The sequence below is a fragment of the Mauremys mutica genome, chromosome 9, assembly GCF_020497125.1.
Source record: "Mauremys mutica isolate MM-2020 ecotype Southern chromosome 9, ASM2049712v1, whole genome shotgun sequence".
Lineage (NCBI taxonomy): Eukaryota > Metazoa > Chordata > Testudines > Geoemydidae > Mauremys > Mauremys mutica.
The window spans coordinates 17,966,560-17,987,958 of NC_059080.1; the positions used below are offsets into that span (position 1 = coordinate 17,966,560).

General features: G+C 38.9%; 1 protein-coding gene across 4 annotated transcripts in view; it reads right to left on the minus strand.

The window, feature by feature from the left end:
* Positions 1–21,399, minus strand: part of AMMECR1 (AMMECR nuclear protein 1) — a 117,566-nt gene that overhangs the window by 33,631 nt on the left and 62,536 nt on the right. For all 4 annotated transcript variants that reach the window (XM_045030128.1, XM_045030129.1, XM_045030127.1 and 1 more), the window contains one exon: positions 5,757–5,871. In XM_045030128.1, the coding sequence (XP_044886063.1) occupies positions 5,757–5,871 (115 nt within the window). The remainder of the gene's footprint in view (positions 1–5,756; positions 5,872–21,399) is intronic.

Below are 21,399 nucleotides of genomic sequence, written 5' to 3' on the forward strand. Positions count from 1 at the left end.
GCCACAGGACTCTTTGCTGCCTGTGCAACAGAGGTGATCATGAAAACTTATAGTTTACAATATTCATGAGGAATTAACCAGAAATACAGTCAAAGCTTTGTTATCTGGCATGTTGGGAGAATGGTGGGTGCCGGTTAATCAAATATTTGGGGGAATGGTGGGTGACGGTTAATCAAATATTCTAGTTAACTGAGAGTTATATTTTTTTTTACCAATGGAATACCAAATTTTCAAAGAATTAGAATATAATAAAATGAATAAAGTATAAAATACTGTAGTGCAGTACAGAGATATTCACCAATCCAGTCGTAGTACTGCACTGCAGAGCAGTTGGTTTCTTGAAGCACTTAGGTGTATGCAGGTAACCTACTGTATAGGAAACTTTTCTCTTATGACACTACATATCACTATTGGCACTGCATGGTGTACACACAGATCACTAAAATACACTTAACACTAAAACTATACTGAACATAATTTAAAATTTCTTTGGTGATTCAGAAGGCACTTCAAGGCTCTTGCAGTGCCTCAGGGTCATCGTTATCAACATCAATTATCATTGTAGATGTGGAAGGTGTAGTAGATTGGGCTGAATCTGTAATAGCCCTATGACGCACCCTGGAAACTGCTTTTTTGAATAAATCCCTGATAACAGCTTGCTTGCTTGTCTTCTGCCTCTTTTGCATAAAAGTAGAGTGCAAAATGTGCAATTGCATAACGTCCTGGGCAGTATACTATTCCCCGTTACTAGATTGAAGATTTGTATTGGGAGATATCAGAAATGCTGGATAATAGAGCTTTCTGGTTGATAAAGTGCCGGATAACACAGCCTTTACTATACTGATGATGTGCTGAATATGAGTCAATACCCAACCAACAAATAACTGCACTCCAACAGAGAGTAAACATAATTCTCATTGATGCATAGATTGTGTGTCAACCAATTCAACGGACTGACAGAGTTCATGGAAATGTCTTGCTCTAATTATGGTGTCCAACACACTCCTGACATACTACTAACCCTGCCCACAACTACACAAGAAATTGCATTAGTATAACCTAACTTGTGAATTTAAACCACTATAGCTAACAACTGAAAACCTCTGCGTGGACATTCTTCTTCTGGTGTAAGTGTGGGGTTGTGTTTTGTTTTTTCCTTCAGTTTAGCTTAAGTTGACTGAAACAGGCTTAAATTTTGGGTGGTTGTTTTTTTAAAACTGTTTCCTGGGTGCACCTGTTCACCAGAAACTCTAAAATTACTATCTAATTTCGTACACACTGATGAAAAGCTATCTCTGTCATTACTATTCACTTTCATCTCATCATCAAACCCCATAGCCACAGTCTCAAGAGTCTTCTACAGATTGGTAGCATTTCATCGAAGGACAACAAATTCAGGATAAAAGACCATTTCACATTATTTTAGGAACCAGAAGCTGACAAAATACTGGCCATTAAGTAGCCTGAATTTGTATGACGGTATGCTTAACGTGGAACTACTGAAGAAACTTAGCTAATTTTCTGTGCTGTCTGAATCCTGACTTTTCTTGATGTCAGGAAGCCTTGTTTCAATATCCCAAGCTTTCTCAAGGAATCTGAATCACTTTGTGGTGAGAAGACACAGATCTTAACAGGAGAAAAAAATGACCGAAAGGAAAAAGTACTGGGGAAACCCATCTGTGATTGGGTGTGAGTGACTGAGAAATGATAGCATAGCTTTTGCTTCCTTCTGTATTTTCATAAAAGAGAAATGCAGAAAACGTATACATTAGTTTGTCTTTCACACATTAACAAGGTATCTACTCCCAAATAGCCAGAGTCTGTAGTACCAAAGCTTGCCTCATGAAACATTTAAGCATATTTCATACTTATCCTATCCATTTTGCAGGATTTAATTTTTTCCTCCCAGGGGCTCCTGATACAGCATCCTGAACCTCTCTCATGGGGTAAGGGATTCAGTAGCCTAAGATGCAGAATGGATAGGAATCTCTTCTTTTAGTTAGGATCTAAGCAAACCAAAGAATTCCCTTTAAAAAAAAGGATTCTGAAACCCACTGTATTGTTTAGTAACCTAGCAGAACATTTTTGTGTGTTTGATTTCCTCTGTGGAGCATTGTATTGTAAGGAAATGTCTCGCTAAATAGTTTAAAGATTCCAACTCTGATATGAGTTGAGAGTAAAGGAATTCAAGAGCAAAAAAGCAACGAGCAAAAAAATTAATAATTTTGGAGAAGAGGGAATTGAAGTCTGGGCAGGGCGGGGATGACCTTAGTGGAAGGGGAGAGAAATTAGGAAGGTGATTGTAAGAAGGGTAAAGGGAGGAATAAAACTGAGTTTGCTTTGGGGATGGATGCTGCAAGGGGAAATGGAATGGGAGAAAGTCCCATCAGATACACTGGTGGATGTGAAAGGGTGCAGATCTTACTGCCTCCATGTCAGTAGCATTAAACAGTATTTTACCTCCATGAGCTGCTTCCCCACTTGCCCTCTGGTGTCTACGTTCTCTACTAAAGTATTATCATTCAAAAACATATCCCAGAATTCATGACACTGCCTGTCTCAGACCTTTTCTTGATGGAAAGGCTGTGACACTACACACAAGTAGTCACTGGACAGGGGTAGTGGAGAGATGTCTCGTGGGAGGAAGACTCTGTTTAGAGAAATGAGGAGACAATGCATATCTGCCCAGCATCCATTTCAAACCACCACGTGTGTGAACTACTGATGCACAGTGCAATCATATACAGTCATGCGTGAATGGAAACCTTGTGTATTTTATGAAGTGTCTTCATGAACCACTGTACTGAAGTGATCCTTTGACAGTAAATAGAAAAAGGTGCAAACCTTTATAAGAGGTGAAAATGGTGGCAATTTGAAAAATCATATGGGAGCTAATGGCAGTCAATTCACTCATGTCTCCTGTTTACTCGCCTGAAGTCTCTGCTGCAAAGAGGATCTCTCACTGCTTGCTGCAACTGAAAAACTGATCTCTTCAGTTTGAGAAAACAATTCATTAATCAGTGGAAGGAAGATCTATCAGTCTGTTTCAGGGTATAGGAGGCACTCCTGTCCTGAACCACGTCTTCAAATGATCTTGTCTCTAAACCACCACAGCACTGCAAGCTGACTGGATCTGCAATTTTGAAATATTTTGACTTCTGTCAGCAAATTGCTGAATTAGCTCCCACAAGATCTCAATAGCATACCTACAGAAGTAAGGTCTCCTAACCAGGCTGATGATTTTTCAGGATGATCTGGAAATGAGCAGTTATACCAGATGGAAGACCCAGAATCTCTCTTTAGGTCATATTCTAGCCATCTTGAAATGTCTTTTTGCCACTGACATTGCATAACTGCAGTTCCCTTAAAAGAAACATGGATGACATAAGCTGTCTCACTGCAAGGGGCATGTACAGTGACACATCATTCTTTTAAGGACTAACATTTCAGTATAAACTTCTTACTTTATATGGAATGCCTGTACGTCATTTATAGTTATATATAGCACCATCACTTGAAAAGCATGGCAGAAAGAACTACAGGATTTTGCCATGTTTCAGGAGACTCATTATATTATGGCCACCTCTTGATTCCCTTACCACGTTAGAGGCTTTAAAAGTATAATATTAAAATATTTGACAATACTCTTGCCTTTCCCACCCTTCCAAAAAAGGCTAATGGTTTCCCTTATTGAAGTGTCTTAAGAAATTTCATAGCGAATATTTTTCTACAGAATTTTTAAACCAATGTATAGAATTCTACAGCTGGGATATAGTTCTCTATTTAATTCTATAGGGAGGATTACAAATTCTATCGAAAGGAATTTATATTTTATTACTATCTAAAGTCATTTCTGTCAAACCCTATTTTTTCTTCTGTTATTAAATTCTATAGGACTTTGCAATAAAATACAGAAAGTGAAATTTGGTTTTAAGCCCCTCTCTCGAACAAATATGTATTTTGGTTATTTTTAAGCAATATGCTTATTTGATAGAACATAATGGCTCCTTTGAAACAGTTTGTCATTATGTAAAAATATTTATCTGGAAACTTGAAATGCATATTTCAACTTGGGAAGATAACGATCGTTACATTATACTATACTAGATGATAGCATGAAGCCAATACAATATTAGAGTGCATTTAAAACATTATGAAAAACAGTTTCTGAACATGCTAAACTGTAGCAAGCAGACTAGACAAAATCTCAACCAGTTTAAATTATTTACTAAATTGATTTAATTATTGGCCTGTAAAGTTTCATTTAAAAAAGCCACTGTAGTTATTAATGCTTGAAAAATTGTGGTCCAAACATATATTGTACTTCTGTAGCTCAGAGACCAACAATTGGATTATCTAAAAAAACTGTTCCTGGTTTAGGACAAAGCTTCAGCTCAGAGTAAATTTTTGACAGATGAGAGATAAATCATGAAAAATGGTGTTTATGGTGAAAATTCTGATCGTTCCTCAAAGAAAACTTGCACCCATTTTGCTCAGCAGAAGAGAAGACATGAAGCTGTTGTCACTACCAATTAACTGTGAAATGCATTATATTTAAGTTTTCAATTACTATACAATTGGCACTTCTGAGGCTAATGCTGGAGACAGTCACCCCGATGAAAATGAGGTCACTTATGACCTTTACCAGTGAGAGCACCCAATTATGGAGACTATACACCAGTTTTCAACCTGTACGTACAGCCGGTAGAAAAGCATTACTGTTTTTAAAAAACAAACTCTAAGCATTAGAGCTCTTATGTGTGTTAAACCATTATTAACACAAGACAGTGGAATTTGTTTTCTTTTGTAGTGGACTAGAACATGCCGATTATTTTCATAAGTGACAAATTTTCAGTAAAACTGTCACACTCAGAAATATATATTGTTAAAAAAAAAAGAAATTTAAACATAACAGCAATTGCTTCTTAACCTGTGACTTTTTATGCTGCTGTGCCAAGACAACGTGTGCAGTTTCCCTTTAACCATAACAAGTAAAGTGGATGCTGCTCTTCGCAGGATAAGTATTAAATTGAAAAAATAAATGGTATATTTGGTTCTCGTTGTTTTCAAGGGATTAGTGGGGACAGGTTCTAAGTGTCCGGCTTGCACCCTTTTCACTAGATAAAGTGTTATTTGGCTTCAGCCACCCATGCTTATTTCTATATCTAAATGAGGCAGCTGTGTGGGACTTTTTTTTTTTTTTTTTTGCAATGAGCGCACTATGTGATTCCAGCAGCTTAAGGTCAAATGTAGTATCAGTAAATATTGTCTGGTACAGCCTCTTTCTAGAGACTTATCTTGTTCTAGCAGAGCGATGGACTATGAATGTCTAGGTCTCCTCTATAACGACTATATTACAGAAAGTTTTGATCCAAAAAACTAAGGATGTATTTTGGACGATGTCTATTTTAATATTGCAGAATTTAATCTTAAAAAAACAAAAAAACCAACCACCAGACATCAATGGTGTCTTGTTCATGTCTCTTTTAAGAACACAGGTTTACTGTGATCATCCAGTGGGCATGAAAATGGCTCAGTTCCACTTTATGGTTTCCATACCTGAGAACTTCATAGTAACACCACATCTCCCAGGAGACACCAGAGATGCCTCATCTTATGTGTATAAAAGACAACTAAGACAATAGGAGAACTACACTAAATATTCCCAAATTTCAATTTTCTTCTTCTTAGGTTGGGAGGAACTAGAGTATACTGGTATCAAGGTAACTTTCTTTAAAAAGATCTGGAATCCTTACCTCCCAGTCCAAGTAATCACATACATCTTCAAAATTAGTGAGTAGAGACACTGAGCAGAAAAGCCGTGGCAGCTCATCCCTCGTCATTGGGGGGAAACGGCTATCTTTAAGGGCACTGTTGAAAACAAAACAAAAATTTTAAAGCACTTTTTTTTTTTTTTTTGCCTAAGTTGAACTACCTAATGAACCAACTGGAAAAGAAAAAGGTAAGAGACAGCAAAAATAAAAGCTGATGGAATGATGACTACTCTGACAATTAATTCTTAACAGTGCAATACACCAGTATTGCAAATCCTTTTCTCTTAGACAAATGGTTTCCAGATTTCATGGCAGGACAAGTTATATGGTCACACCAATTGACTAGATTTCCTGGGAGGTCACTCCTTGCAGAGTTGGTTTGCTACTGGGACAGTTTTAAGGAGGAACAAATTTTGGGGGAAAATATATAAAAAACAGATCAACTACAAATCTGACATAATTTTGGGTAGGGGAAGACAGTTATGCTGGAAAAAACATATTTTGACATCTTGAAAATAATCAGAATGATAACTCTATAAAGAACTATTGTGTTTAACATATCAACGTAGACAATCTGAATGAGCAAAATATCCATGCAAATTAAGAAATGTCAACGTAAAATACTTATAATGGTACCATCAAAGAGACTCAAATTTGTGAAACTATAGGACTTGAAACTATTCTACAAAACAGATGCATGATAAGTAATAGAGCAGATAATGAACATCTAAGCTAATCTGCTGATAACGTAAGGTCCTGTGGGCAGGTGTGCAATGTAGCAGTGCCACATCAAAGGGAAAGTGGTACCAGCTACATTCATCTCAGTAACATCTGCATTACGAAAACAGGAGAGAGTGGTTAACCAGAGATGTAGGAAACAAATGTCCAGGATAAGAGCAGTATATTGTGCAAGATTTGGTACAACGAGAACTGGGCAAATCAGGGGGGTAAAATGGGTAAAATGAGTGCAGTATACTTGCGTTTATTATTTTCTAAGCTTGGGATAGGAGATACTTGTATACAAACGTGCCTATGTTTAACAAGAAAAAGAACTGATCTGGCCAATTGGTTGTTTCAGCAAAGAAGGAAAATCTAACAGTGCAGAAGCCTAGTCTAAGGAGCTACCTAGTCCTCAACTGTCTTCATTTCCCATCCATTGAATGTAGGATACAGTCACTAGTTCTATGAACCCTATTTGGAAAATGACTAGAGATGACAACTCTTGGATCTGATACACAACTATGTTTCTAAAGGTGCACAGGGTTCACTGAAATCATGGGTCAAATTCAGCCAGTGTGTAGTCCTATCAATAGCATAATTTGGTTCCACATAGCTAAATTTAGCTTGGATGGCGTTGTAGTGCAGAGTGCAGTAGACTCAAAAAACTGAAACAGGGAAATTATAGTGTGTATACTTGACCCACAGTTAATATTCCATTACCAACTAATGGTAAAAAGTGAATTCGTTGTTATGAAACAGCCTTTTAAAAAGAATCAGTATATTTTATTGTGGTGTAATGCTTGAAAACATTCAACGAAAAGCTATTGGAACTATGGAGGTGGTGAGAATTACTACAGGCCCCTTTTCAAACATTGGTAGTTTTACACAAAAAGATGAGGAGAAAATCCAATTTTATTTTTGGATGGAGTTAAATGTAGTTCATTGTATAGGTTGACACAGGATGAGGGGGTTGCTCTATCAAGCATTAAGGAGTATTTTAGGATGCACAGCTTCAAACCATGGCCGATAGAGATTAGAGAGACAGGAAAACATGGTACAGCAAATAGAAAAGCTAAGTATCTTTTGATGAATGAGGAATATACTTATTAGGAAGGAAAGATCGAAGCATTCTGTGCCTCAGCTTTCCCACTGGGAAAATGGGGATGATACCAATCTATGTAAAGCCTCGAGAAACTCTGTATGAAACCATACTACATACATCTCAACTAAGATTATCTTTGGCAGGATTATGGAAGTACATTTTTACGTGATTGCCTTCGTTAGTTCATCTCAGAAGGTGATTGATATTCTCCAAGACCCCATAAAGTTATTTGCAAAACCACTGCTGCAAATTGAAAAATCAGACCTCAGTTCCTCTCCCTCCCTTGTCCCCGTGACATGGAGCAATATCAGAAAACAAAATCTATTTTAGACATGATGAAGTAGTGATAATGAGAGGGTACGAGGTCACGTTCACCCTTTATAGCTCTCCATGTGCCGTTCTTCCTGGGATTGAGTGAGGCACTGCACAACATCATGACAACTAGCACAAATGCCAGTGGAAACAAATAGCAGTTTAGGAATAGACAAGTAGATGACAAGAATATGAGTAGAGCTAGACTTCTTCACACCAGTGGAATCAGAATTGACATAGCCACAAATACTGCTTACATTGTAACCTCTGTATAATTGTTTTCTTCATCTATGGTTGAGTACCACTGCAATAACATGTGTTTAACCTGATGTTGGTTATAAATTACTACTTCAAGGCTTAAACTCCTATTTTTCAGTGTCACTTAACAGAACAATTCTCAACAGCAATAAGTTAATGAAAGATTTTTGTTGATCAAATAACTCTGCATTACTTACTGCTGTGCCTTTCCATCTCTAGAAGGGCAATGTTGTAATTATAAGTGTGATAATTACTGAATAATAAAGAAATATACCAAGTGAACATATATACAATCCAGACACTTTCCTGCACTTCTTAAAAATCATATAGTAAGAAAAATTATGTTCTGCAAATCTCAGTTTGATATTACTGATTTCTAATTTTAAAACCCAAGATGGCAGACCACATCTTGAAAATGAACTATTGCCAACCTAAACCTGGCCTATGTTAAAAATCATAGTTCAGTTTGTCTGACATATGCAGGTTTGTGATTTATTACTAACCAAACAATGCTTATGTTATTCTCACCACTTTAACATTCCCTTTTCTCCCCCCTCACACACTGTGCCAATGGTGTAAAAATACACTGGTCGAATACACTGTCATCTGTAAGTCTGAGAGACATAAGTCATCCTGGTGTTTTGGGTCAGGTAAATGATAAAGTCCAATTTTTTTTTAAATTAAATTGATAGTCTTGTTTTTTCCTTTAGTCAGAAAGATTGTGTTTAATTAACATTCTTTGTTACTTTTGTGAATATGCTTTGATTATTATATTCCATTAATATGTTTGGAACTGTTCACTTTTTTATTTTTAAAGTTCATTGATGAATTTCACTGCATATTATTTTTGGGACGTTTCCCCCATCCCACAGGAAAAGATACTGCTAAAGATTATGGCAATTCATTATTAGACTTCTAGTTTCTCAGTAACATAATGTGCCTGTACAGTATTAATAGCTTATTGAGTTCTACTGATGAAAAGAGATGGGTATTATTAAATCTAAACCAAAAATTCCAATTCTCTCAGGACAGACCTGTACAGACGACTGTTATTAGAAAACAATCTTCTAGGTACTGTGTATGCTCCGATCCACCTTTCTTAATTTGTGCAGTAATTTTGTCATGTAAAACGCATTCCATACCAGCTGAATTTGATACCTTCAGGAACCAATAAGTTGTGCAAGAGAACCTATGTAATCACGTGGTCTTATTTTTGTAATCTTCACTCTCCTTCTCCTTTTCCTCCTTTTATTTCATCCATCATATTTGCTTGTTACATCTTGCTTCAAATTAAAGACTAAACTCATTGGGGCAAGGAATCTGACCACTTGTGTCAACACATAGCTCGTGTGCTCCCATATGTGTAAGTGAACAGTTCAATTCAAAATGCTGATGTTCTGCTTTCTATAGAACAACCTACATACATTTTAAATCACAATTTATAATATTTTATATCATAAGCTGTTATGATGTCATGAAATGCGAAAAACCTATTCTACTGTAACATCTTCACAAGTTGCTCTGCCTGTGCTGGAAAGAAGGCAAAGTACCACAAGAAATCAGAGAGGCCAACATTATCACGCTCTGTAAAAACAAGGTTGACAGGAGCAACTGTAACAAATATCATGGCATTTCCCTTCTTAGTATTATGGGAAGAGCCTTTGCCTGAGTCGTCCTGAACAGACTTCAGACCTTTGTGGACAGAATCTATCCCGAATCACAGTGCAGCTTCAGAGTTGAAAGGTCTACCATTGACATGATCTTCTCGCTGAGACAACAACAAGAGAAATGCAGAGAACAAAAAAAAGCCCCATTTACATAGCCTTCGTCGATCTCAGAAAGGCTTCTGACCTTGTCAGTAGAAGTGGACTATTTGCGCTTCTAGAAAAGATTGAATGTCTCCCCCCCAAACTCTTAAGCATGATTTGATCCTTCCATGAAAACACGTATGTCCCAGTTCAATACGATGGCTCAGTCTCTGAGGCTTTCCAGATTCGTAGCGGAGTTAAGCCAGGCTGTGTACTTGGCCCAACTCTGATTGGGATCTTCTTCTCCCTGCTGCTGAAACAAGCTTTTGGTTCCTCAACTGAGGGAATCTACTTGCACACAAGAGCTGATGGAAAGCTGTTTAATCTTGTAAGATTCAGGAGGCCCTTATCCAATACCTCCTCTTCGCTGATGATGCATACAGAACCCATACAGAAGCCTATCTACAAAACCTCCTGGACAGTTTTTCCAAAGCCTGCCAAGTCTTCGGCTTACTATAAGCCTAAAAAAGATGAAGCACCCTCCATCAAGATCAACAACTATGAACTTGAAGTGGTTAATGAGTTTGCATACCTGGGATCCTTTATCACAGTCAACCTCTCACTTGAAACAGAACTCAACATCTGCATTGAAAAAACTGCCATAACAATATCTAGACTGAGCAAGAAGGTATGGCAAAACAACAAACTGACAGAACACACAAAGATCTGTATGTATTGTGCATGTGTTATCAGCACACTTTTGTATGGGAGTGAGCCATGGACCTTATATTCTCATCAGGAAAAGAGGCTCAACAGCTTTCATATGCGTTGCCTTTGTCGAATCTTTGGTCAAAATATAACTTTCTCCCATTCAAGTTACAGTTCAAGCCTAGAGATATAGCACACATGAAAATTGCAACTGACATGAAGTTGCACATTACACAAACTTGCTTCTTGAAGGGCGAGAGTAGGTTTAACAAACAACTTTTACAACTTTTCTGTTAAATTTAAATTAATGACAACTTGACTAGAGGTAGTGAGGAAAATATCGAGTTGGAAAAACAAGGTGGAATACAAAGGAACTACTGAGAAAAGAAAAACTGATTAAAAAAAAAATTTTGTCAATCAACCGCTCCTTACTTCTTCTTCAATCCCCAGAGCTCATTCACATCCATTACTGCTGACCAAGAAAAGGCATGCTGTACCAAATAGCTGAAAAGTAGTAATGCCAAGCAAGGGGGCTTCAATTTGCTCAAACTCACTTAAGAGATGGCAATGTTTCAGCATGAAGTCTGCTGCTCTTGAAATTAAAAGTTTTAATGGAATACATAAGCAATACCAAATAACAGTGTAGGGTGATGAATGCATAATTTATGGAGCAAAAAAATATACTTAAAGCACATTTATGCAAGCTTGGGTGTCCTCCTGAGGGTAGATCAAGTTACTGTCAATCAAGAAAAAACAAAGCATTACGGTCAGTTTTCCTTCACACAAGGCATGCTACACAAGTCTCAGCTTTTCACAAATAAAATTCAAAATGGTCTAAAAGTTCTCTAATGCACTTTTCTGACTTTGGTTTATACTAGATTCTGGAGCACACTTCACATTTGGAATATGGAGAGGCCCAGCAAACATAACTGTTGACAGAAGCTGAAGGGTACTCAAAGGGAGGAGGAGAGGGAATGAAAAAAAAATCATAGAAACGGGAAAGAGAAAAAGGACTTGTTTAGGGTAGTCCAAGAAAAACTAATAGGATGAAATTTAGCAAAGAAAAATTAAGCTGATATCAGTAATATTTCTTAATACTGAGTATTATTGGATTGTAAAATCTCCCCCAAGGAAAGCTGCTGCACCACTTGGATAATTTGTCAAGACGGATAAAGCAAACTGCAATACTAAAGTATTTTCCATCTATAATTTCTATGGTAAGATTGGTATGACTTTATGAAGGAACACAAACTAGAATATAGAATTGCTAAATACATAATTTACCTGACTGCAATCAAAACTTCAACCTTCCACATGATAGCGCCTAACCCTGGAATCCAAACTCTAAGCTACAACTCATGAGTCTCAAGGCAAAAATCATTCAAATAAGGTTTTTTGGTGGATGTGCTTGCTTTGGAATAATGGATATGTCCACTTGTAACTGGATTGCAATTTTGTTAATGACAAATATTTATTCAGGCACAAGTGACAGGCAGTGCATTTCTGGTTAGTTAGTGCATGTTTTGTGAGGTGTTCTGAAATACGAGGCTGAACGGCACATGGAGATAAATAGTACAATACACACAATAAATGCACAATTTGGAGTGTGTTATTGATAGTTGGAAAGATTAAAATGAAGGAATTGCTGCTAAAGGGGAAAGCCCACTGCTGTAATGACAAATCAAGGTTAAGTGACTTCCCAAAGCACACCACTGGGCAGTGGTAGAGGAGGGAACAGAACCCAGGTGCACAGATTCCCAGTGCTCTACAAGACTCTCTCCTGGACTAGACTGCCTAAGATTGCTAGCCCTCTAACACGAGACATTCTATAAAAGATACAATTGTAGCTGCCATAAAAAGGCTAACCTGGTGGTAGGGAGTGAAAAATAAGATCTTTGACAGCAACCAAGATTTTATCTTAAATTATCTAAAATATCTCACCTCTCACCTCCCAACACAGTAAAACTCAATGTAATAACTTCAATTCTTATTGTCAAGGAGCCTTAGTCAGATTTGGCTTCACAAATTTGTTTAAATTAGTTTGTTTGCAGCTTACTACAAAAGCATTTCTAAAGTAGTGTGTTTTAAGCTATTGTAAGTGAGAAGGAAAGTAATCTTAACAACTTGAGCGAAAAATAAATGGGATTTAGACTAGGCAGCTAATTAGAGAGTCTTCTTTCAATTTATGAAATAAAACTTTAAATGGATTATGATGTCATGGTTTTCATAATTGTTGATAGTAACGGGAATCACAAATTCAGATTTTGCCAGTAAATCTTGATAGTAAAACCAATCTTTCCTAGGGTTTAATGGATTCAGGAAACAGAAACAAGAGACAAGAAAAAACCCTGAGAGTGAGATCCCAGTATACAGGATCTTTGGTTATGTCTACACAGCAAATAACCAAAAAAACCCAACAACCCAGTGAATCTCAGAGCCTAGGTCTACAGATTCAGCATGTGGGGCCTGTGCTACAGTGCTAAAAATAGCTGTGTAGATGCTCAGGCTCTGAAGCCTGGGGAGCAGGGCGGGTCTATTTTCAGCACTGTGGCACAAGTCCGGGTCTTGCTGCTGCGAGGGTGTTTTTTTCCTGCCATGTAAACCTACCCTTAAAGAACATCCAAGTAAGATAATCTATATGTACAGCGCTGCATCAGCACAGCTGTACTGATACCGTGAGCCGCTGCAGAGCATCTGGTGAAGATGCTCTATGCCTTGCAACAGGAGAGCTCTTCCACTGGCATAAAAAAACCACCTCAGTGAGCGGCAGAAGCTATGTCGGGGGAGGAACTTCTCCCACCGACATAGCACTATGCACACGAGCACTTATGTCAGTATAACTTATATTGCTCGGGGGTGGAATATTCACATCCCTGAGTGACAAGTTTTGCCAGCATACGCGGTAGTGTGGATATAGCCCAAGTCAGATACTGAGAGAAGTATTCAAATTACTTAATAACAAACAAGGCAATTATACGATCCTAAGGTTTGTATGCGTTACATACAGTTGACATTAGGTCAAAAAAAATTTGCTCATTCACTAAAACCTTTCTGCAGAAGGTTGAAACAACCACCCATTATAGAAAATTAATGTCTGTTACAAGAATTGGAATCCTCCAACATTAGCAGGCAACTGTATCTTCTTATTGAAATAGAATTCATTTGGAAAGGTTTTCTCTACATCTGTATTTATCGCATTTTAATGTCAGCATTACTAACTGAAAGTAAACAATTTTTAAAGGCAAACAATGAAGAAAAAAAGAATTCGGATACTTCATACAGCAATATTTGAATATGGATCATAAGTACATGCAAATGCCGAGCATGGAGAACGTCTTTCACTTCAGTACAAATATGCCTACGACAGTTCACACTTCCACGCCCCATATGCCATTATTTACGTATGAATGGATGCCATTACATGCAAAACATCTGAAGTTCTGTACAAGCTGCTAGAGTAAAGATCATTTGAACAACTAATTTGCTGCTAATACAACTAAAGTGTTCTACTTTTATTGGTGCTTTCGAAACACATTGTGCTTTTTATGCTTCAGGCTCATTTCCCCCTTCTCCCTCACAACCAAAAGTGGGATCAGAGAATTTAAAAAAAAAAGCAGATTCTCCTCTCAGTTACACATGGGCGGTGGGTGAACCCCAGGCTTGGGGAAGCTAGCCCCACCCCTTCCGCCCAAGGCCTCTCCTCTTCTGTGCCCACCAGAGCCCAGCCCCCACTGTGGCCGCTGGCCCCTGCCCAGAGCTCCTAACCTCCCCCCCCCACTGTGGCCACTGGCCCTGCCCCAGGCTAGCACCCCTCTCCCCCCGCCCCCTCCCCCAGCCTGCCAGGCAGCACAGGCCCTGGAGTGCCAAAGAGCAACCTGGGAAAGGATACACCGCAACGTTGCCAATCTGGCATTTTTGCAATCACTAGAAGTTTACTAAAACTGCTGACTGGTATCTAAACCAAATACGTCCTTCAGAACACACCTGCAACGTGTATGGATGAACTTGATATTACCTAACGTTCCATTAATTTCAACAGGATATCAATAAAGGAGTAGGAAGAGGAAAAGTACAGCAGAATGTTTTAAAGAAGCTGATTATTCTAAACACTACCATCAGTGTTCAGGTCAGGAAAGCAGACACGGGATGCTGATGGCAAAACAAAAGAGGCACTACGAACGAGGCAAGAAAACCACTGATACCAAAAGACTGTATGAAGGTGAGACCTCAGGACACAAAAAAGCATGGGATGAACCAGCTAATATGGTCAGTTAAGCCAGGTATCAGAAGTGTGTAAGATGACACAACACATTTTATGTCACTGATCTTATTAAATTATATTTACATAGTTTTTAAAAAACTGTATTAACTAGACGCATTAAAGAAATCCTGTTTCTCCCCTTTTCTCATAATTAAATTTACATACAGTAGTACTTTCAAAGCAAGTTAAAACATTAAGTTTCAGCAACACTGTTGAGTAGACATTATATTTTCAGCACCCAAAAGCATGCTCTCAGCATTTCATAGTACAAAGATTGACACAGTACCTATCCCAAACATTTACAACAGAACTTTAGATGCCGTAAGTAGGGGTAACAAACATATGAGAATTACAGCAATGAGATCACATATTACTCAGTTGTAGGTATATGAATATCCTGGTGATTCAATTAAAAGGCTTCTTTTAAAAAGACATATTGATGACTCACTTGTGAGCATCAATGAAACACCAAATATTAAGGCGGAATCTGAACAAGGATAGGGAAGGCATTCAGTATTTATACGTGGCATAGATAAAGGCATGAGGTTTGTAGGAGAATTGTACAAACTGGACATTGAGGCTAGCATCTCTAGAAGATATTTAAATAGGTTAGGTAGCCATGAGTAGAGAATTATGTAGGTTATTGGAAATTAGGTCAAGAAATTTAAATATAATTCAGTGGAGGGAGAGACAGTGCAAACATTCAAAGATGAGGGACAATACAAGTATTATTCTACTTTTACAGATAAGATAAATGAAGCACAGAGAGGTTAGTGACTCATGCAATTTAAGTGGCTTGCATACAATGAGTCAGTGATAGAATCAAGAATAGAACTCACCTAAGGACTTCCAAAACCTATTCTTTAATTCTATTACACCCATTCTTTTACACTGTATTACTCCTGAGAGAATTCTGAGCCAAAAAAATAAAAATTCTGCGCACACAAAAAAATTCTGCATATTTTATTTATCAATAAATAAATATAGAGGCTCCAGCATGGTAGTGGGGACCACAGGTCACTAGTTGCACAGAGATGGGAGATTGCCCTGAGTCTTTCCCCACCTCCAGACACAAACTTGGTGATGAGGCTGCACCCAACCCTGACACAGTGCAAGGGCCAGGCCTGTTCCAGAAACACTCTGAGGCCGTGCCCCTCCTGCCACGCATGCCCAGCCCCAGCCCCCCGATCCAGGTATGGGTCAGGCAAGCTCAGTCAGGAAGGATTGAAGTGTGGAAGGGCTTAGTGAGGGGTGAGAGGGTTCTGCATAGGGCAATCTGGGTGAAGGTGGCTCACTGGGGGGTTCCAGGTCTAGGGGGAATGGGGCTCTGCAGGGGGGTCTGGGTGAGGTTGGTTGGGGCTCAATGGAGTGGGGGTGCTGGGGGCTCATCGGGGGGTCCAGTTGCAGAGGAGGTGGGGCTTGTTGGAGTGGGGGTCTAGCACAGAGGGCTCAGTGTGGGGTGATCTGACTGCAGGGTCAGAGAGATGGGCAGACAGGGGAGCTGCTCTCCATACAGTGACCCTCCCCCGCACAGCTGAGGAGCGATGGGGAGCAGGAAGCAGGAGATGGGGGTGCAGATCTTCCTGCAGCCGGGGGAGGTTTCTAGGATGGGTCTCACTTGGCCCCAGCCCCGGCAGCTCCTTGCAGGGGAAGAGGAAGTCCCATCCTCCCCTGCCCCCAGCTGAGTAAGGACTAGCAATTGAACCTGGCACAGGGTAGGAGCCACAAGCCAGGGCATCCCTAGCCCTACTCCTACCCCAAAATGACACATCCGCACTTCTGGGGAGGTATGCGTGACTGCTTTTGCAGCTGCCCTTTGCTTCCCCGTCAGAAAGGCATTTTTCTGAGGGGAAGCAAAAAAATCTGTAGGGGACAGAATTCTTCCCCCTAGGAGTAACTGTACTTACACTTTTACTGCTGTGCAGAACATAACAGTATGGCTCCCAAAGAATTAATCAAAACAAGACTAATTAATTCAAATGCGATTAATCCAATTTCAGAAAAGGAATTGTCTATAAATTGGTGCCACTTTTTAAAAACAAACTGCAGTAATTGATTTTGCTACAATAAGCAGTGTTTTCTATATTTGGAATAAGAAATATGGCAAATATAGTACATTTACGACCAATTATGGTAGCTGTTTTGACACTCACTGTAACCAGCAACTCATATATACCCAAGAGTGGCTATGAAATATTTGTTAAAAACCCAACTTGGCAAGATAGTTCCCCTTTTCACAAAGAAGGTACATTAGACATTTATTGTAAAGGCTCTTTGAAATCCCAGTGGTTTCATATCTCTCTGAAAGATATTCTCTGTGCCATGCCACCAGAGTTGCATTTAGGAGAAATACTCTAGCAGAAGACACCTTGATGTAAAAGAAAGGGGACTGCTGGAAAGATATGTTGCTTAACGACCCCTGGACTTTGTGCACCAGTTGGTCCAAAACACCCTGAAAATTACTGACCTGTAAGGCACACTGCAAAGCTCACCTGTTCTTTTTGGCTTTTGGAGTCTGGGGAGATGCGTGAAGGTAAAGAGTGACAACAGGTGTCATGAGTTTCACAGGTGTGTATTAAGGTTTATTGTTTTTTTCCCATTGTTGGTTGATGTTAAAACTATTGGGGTGGGGGATTAACAGAGAGGGAATTAGGACATTCTTGTCACACACCTCATCAATATCTTCTTAATGAACCCTCTCCCAGCAGATATCAGCATAATTCAGCGTGGCAAAGCTAGACAGAGAAGCCGCTTCCACCACGTAACACAATGCTGCTAATTTTTAAATTAGAAGACCCAGTGCAAAGAGTGCAGCACTCTAGAAAACAAGCATATTACCTGTAAGAGTCTCCTACCTTTCTCTGCGTAGGAAAGCAGCCTGATGATTAACATAGCACACATTAAATTGATTAAAAACTGGCTAACTGATAAGTGTCAAAATGTAAATGTAAACAGGAAATCATTATCAAGCGGTTGTATTTCTAATGGGGTCCAGCAGGGACTGGTTCTTGGCCCTACACTGTTTAAATTTTTTATTAATGACCTGGACAAAATCATAAAATCATAACAAAATTTGCAGATTACATAAAGATTGGGGGAATGGTAAATACTGAAAAGGACAGGCCATTGATAAAGAATGATTTGGATCACTTGGTAAGCTGGGTGCAAGCTAACTAGCAAATAATGTGTTTTAATATGGTTAAATGTAAACATATACATCTAGGAACAAAGAATGTCGGTCATACTTACAAGATGGGACACTCAATCCTGGGAAGCAATATCTCTGGAAAAACATGTTGGGGTCCTGGTGGACAATCAGGTGAACATGATCTTCCAGTGCAATGCTATGGCTAAAAGGACTAATGTGATTCTTGGATACATAAACAGGGAATCTCAAGTAGGTGTAGCGAGATTACTTTATCTCTGTATTTGGCACTGGTCTGACCTCTGCTGGAATATTTGGCAATTTTATAATCAAGATTGAATTAAAAAGAAAAGAAATATTCCAGTTCAAAAGAAAATACTTTGAGAAATCAATATGGCCTGTGTTATACAGGAGGTGAAACGAGATCACCATATGTTCCGGCTTTGAAATCTATGCATCTACCAATCTCACATTTGACAATTCTCTCACAATCTTGATTTACTGCCAGTAGAAATTTGCCAACATAAATATGAACTGCAAAGAGTTATTCAGATGTATCATCAAATCACTTGAATGCAAGGAAAAGAATTTGTTTACATTGTCTTACTTTTTGGGCAGACTGCAAAATTTCCAGGAAACAAAATAGCTGTGAATGACGTTTCACTTCCTGAACCCTCCCTTGCAGTTGTGAGGCAGACAGGGAAAGAACAACACTCGTGTTTCCTGAATGTTGTGTCGTTAACTGGCAGGCACGATGGTAATTTTTTAGAATATTCTTGTTGCAATTTGGTTCAGAGATCATGCTGTTAGTGCTAAACCTTCCTGAATTAGTGCAGTGTAGCAGGCAATGTCAACTTCTAGTGTCAGGTGATGGAGACAAAACATCAATTTGGCATTTTTGCTTTTTTAACCAATTTCTCAAAATTTCTTAAATTAGGAGCCTGCCAGAATGTTTCCTCCAAATCTCAATCACTTGAATAGAAACCCATGTCCTCCTTCTTCTGGTAGTTTGAATTCAGCTACCTCATCTTAAATGTCATATTCTTGGTTTCTAGTCAAGCAGATTAATGAACTTGACAATATGAAAAAACTATTAATGCAAGCAGGTTTGTATCCTATTTAAAATTTTTGCAACAACAAATATGATGGAAGTGATAGTCCCCAGCAATTTGGAAAGGATAAATTGTTCATCTCCTATTGGAATTAATAATTTGTAGTATTATATTTTATATAATTAATAAATAATTATTCCAAATGGGAGTAACATAACATAGTTCCCTTAAAAACCCATATCCCTCTCTTCAGATTTATCAAGAGGAGACAAGCTCTTTTACATATTGCTCTATTTTTCTTATATGCTTCAAAATGGCTTGTTGTAACATTTACCTTTGAAAGAGAAAAAATGTATATTAATCTTAAACAACTAGGAGTGAATGACCTATTAGTCCCCAGTTAAATATACCTTAAATGTTCACTTAATGTTAAATATACCACATACCTTTAATGTTCCCTTAAACAGAATTCTTTTAAAAAGCAAAAAGTCCAGTTAGATTTGAAAGACTAAATTAAATTTTAATTAAAAAGATAAAAAATAAGTAATCAAAAATCCAGAAGACAGGAATTCTTTAATATTTAAAAGTCCTTATGGCCTCTTTGCAAGTGATCACAATTTCTTCAAGTTCAGTAACTTTAAATATTGCATCTAATTGTTCATTCATCTTTTTAATCAAGTTATATAAAGTTAACAAAAAGTAAATTCTCTATCTCTGGATGGGATGAAAACATCCATGGTGTGAGAATGATGCTGGTGTGAAAGGGATGCTGAAAGCCCAGTGGGCACATCCGAATCCAGGCCTCCATTCCAAAATTGATCCCACTCTTAAAAATTTACCATATGGATTTTGTTGGCTATATTAGGGTTGCCAACTTTCTAATCGCACAAAATGAACAACCTAGCCCCACCCCTTCTCTGAGGCCCTGCCCCTTCCCTGAGGCCCAACCCACCACATTCCCCCTCCCTCGGTGGATCGCTCTCCCCTACCCTCACTCACTTTCACTGGGCTGCGGCAGGGGCTCCGGCTGAGGGTGCAGGCTCTGGGGTGGGGCTGGGGATGAGGAGTTTGGGGTGGAGGAGGGGGATCCAAGTTTGGCAGGGGCTGAGGGCTGCGGCAGGAGGTTGGAGCTCGGGGTTGGAGCTCACATGGCTCCTGATCAGCCGGGGAGAGGGAGGCTGGCTAAGGCCGGCTCCCTGCCTGTCCTGACACCGCGTTGCAGCGCTAGTAGGCGGGGGCGGGGGGGGGACACAGGAGGCTCCGCACATGCTGCTCTCGCCCATAGGCACCACCCCACACAGCTCCCATTGGCTGGGAACTGGTCAAAGGAGTGTGCAGCTACCAGAAATTGTGCATGCAAAAAAAAAAGGGGGCTGTGAAATGGGACCACCACCGTTTCTAACTAAATATTTAATCAGCCCCATTGCAATGTTTGTCACTATGGAAATTCTGCTGTAGATCTAGCGGACAAGTAAGTTCCCGACTTTGTAGGCCTGGTTTGACAATCAAGCAAATAAGTATAATCGGGTGTTCTTCACTGACTGAGTTTGACACCACTGGCCCTACACCAAAGGAGAGGAACTGAAAAAAATCAAAATAAAAGAATGTCTGTAGAACATATTTTACAGCAGTCCTCTCTACCAATTTTAAAACAATCCTAGATACAACTGTTACATTGATCTATTTCTATGGGTTTCTTTCTTCCACCTGCAATTTGCAATGCTTGTAGTTTAGTTAATCTATGAAAGCAACAAAAGGTGCCTTGCTAACCACTTACACCCTTGATGAATTACTTAGTAAGGATGTGTTGGAATCTAAGCAGCACATCTTTTCTGAATTAAAGCTATCACAAACTTAATATTGTGTCTTCAGTAGCATACAAATTAGATTGTGAAATCCACTTATAAAAATGACTATGTACAGTACTGTCCCTCTAATAAGAGCTATTATGCATTGTAGTACTAACAAATATAATTTTTTCAGTTAAAACGATGCTATACTGCACTCTTTAAATTGTACATTAATCATAATTTGCTTGACAATTCAAAAAGCGGAGAAGAATATTGGTTCTTTTACAAATTCACCATCATCCTACAATTTAAAACATACAGAGAAGTTTATAGGGTTTGTTGGTGTCATTTACAGAGTTTTAGAATTTAGGCTGTCATGTGCAAGGGGAAAGACCATGCACCAAACACTGATCTTACTGGCTGTGCTCAAAGGGGGCAAAAACAACGAGGAGTCCTTGTGGCACTTTAGAGACTAACAGATTTATTTGGGCATAAGCTTTTGTGGGATATAACCCACTTCATAAGATGC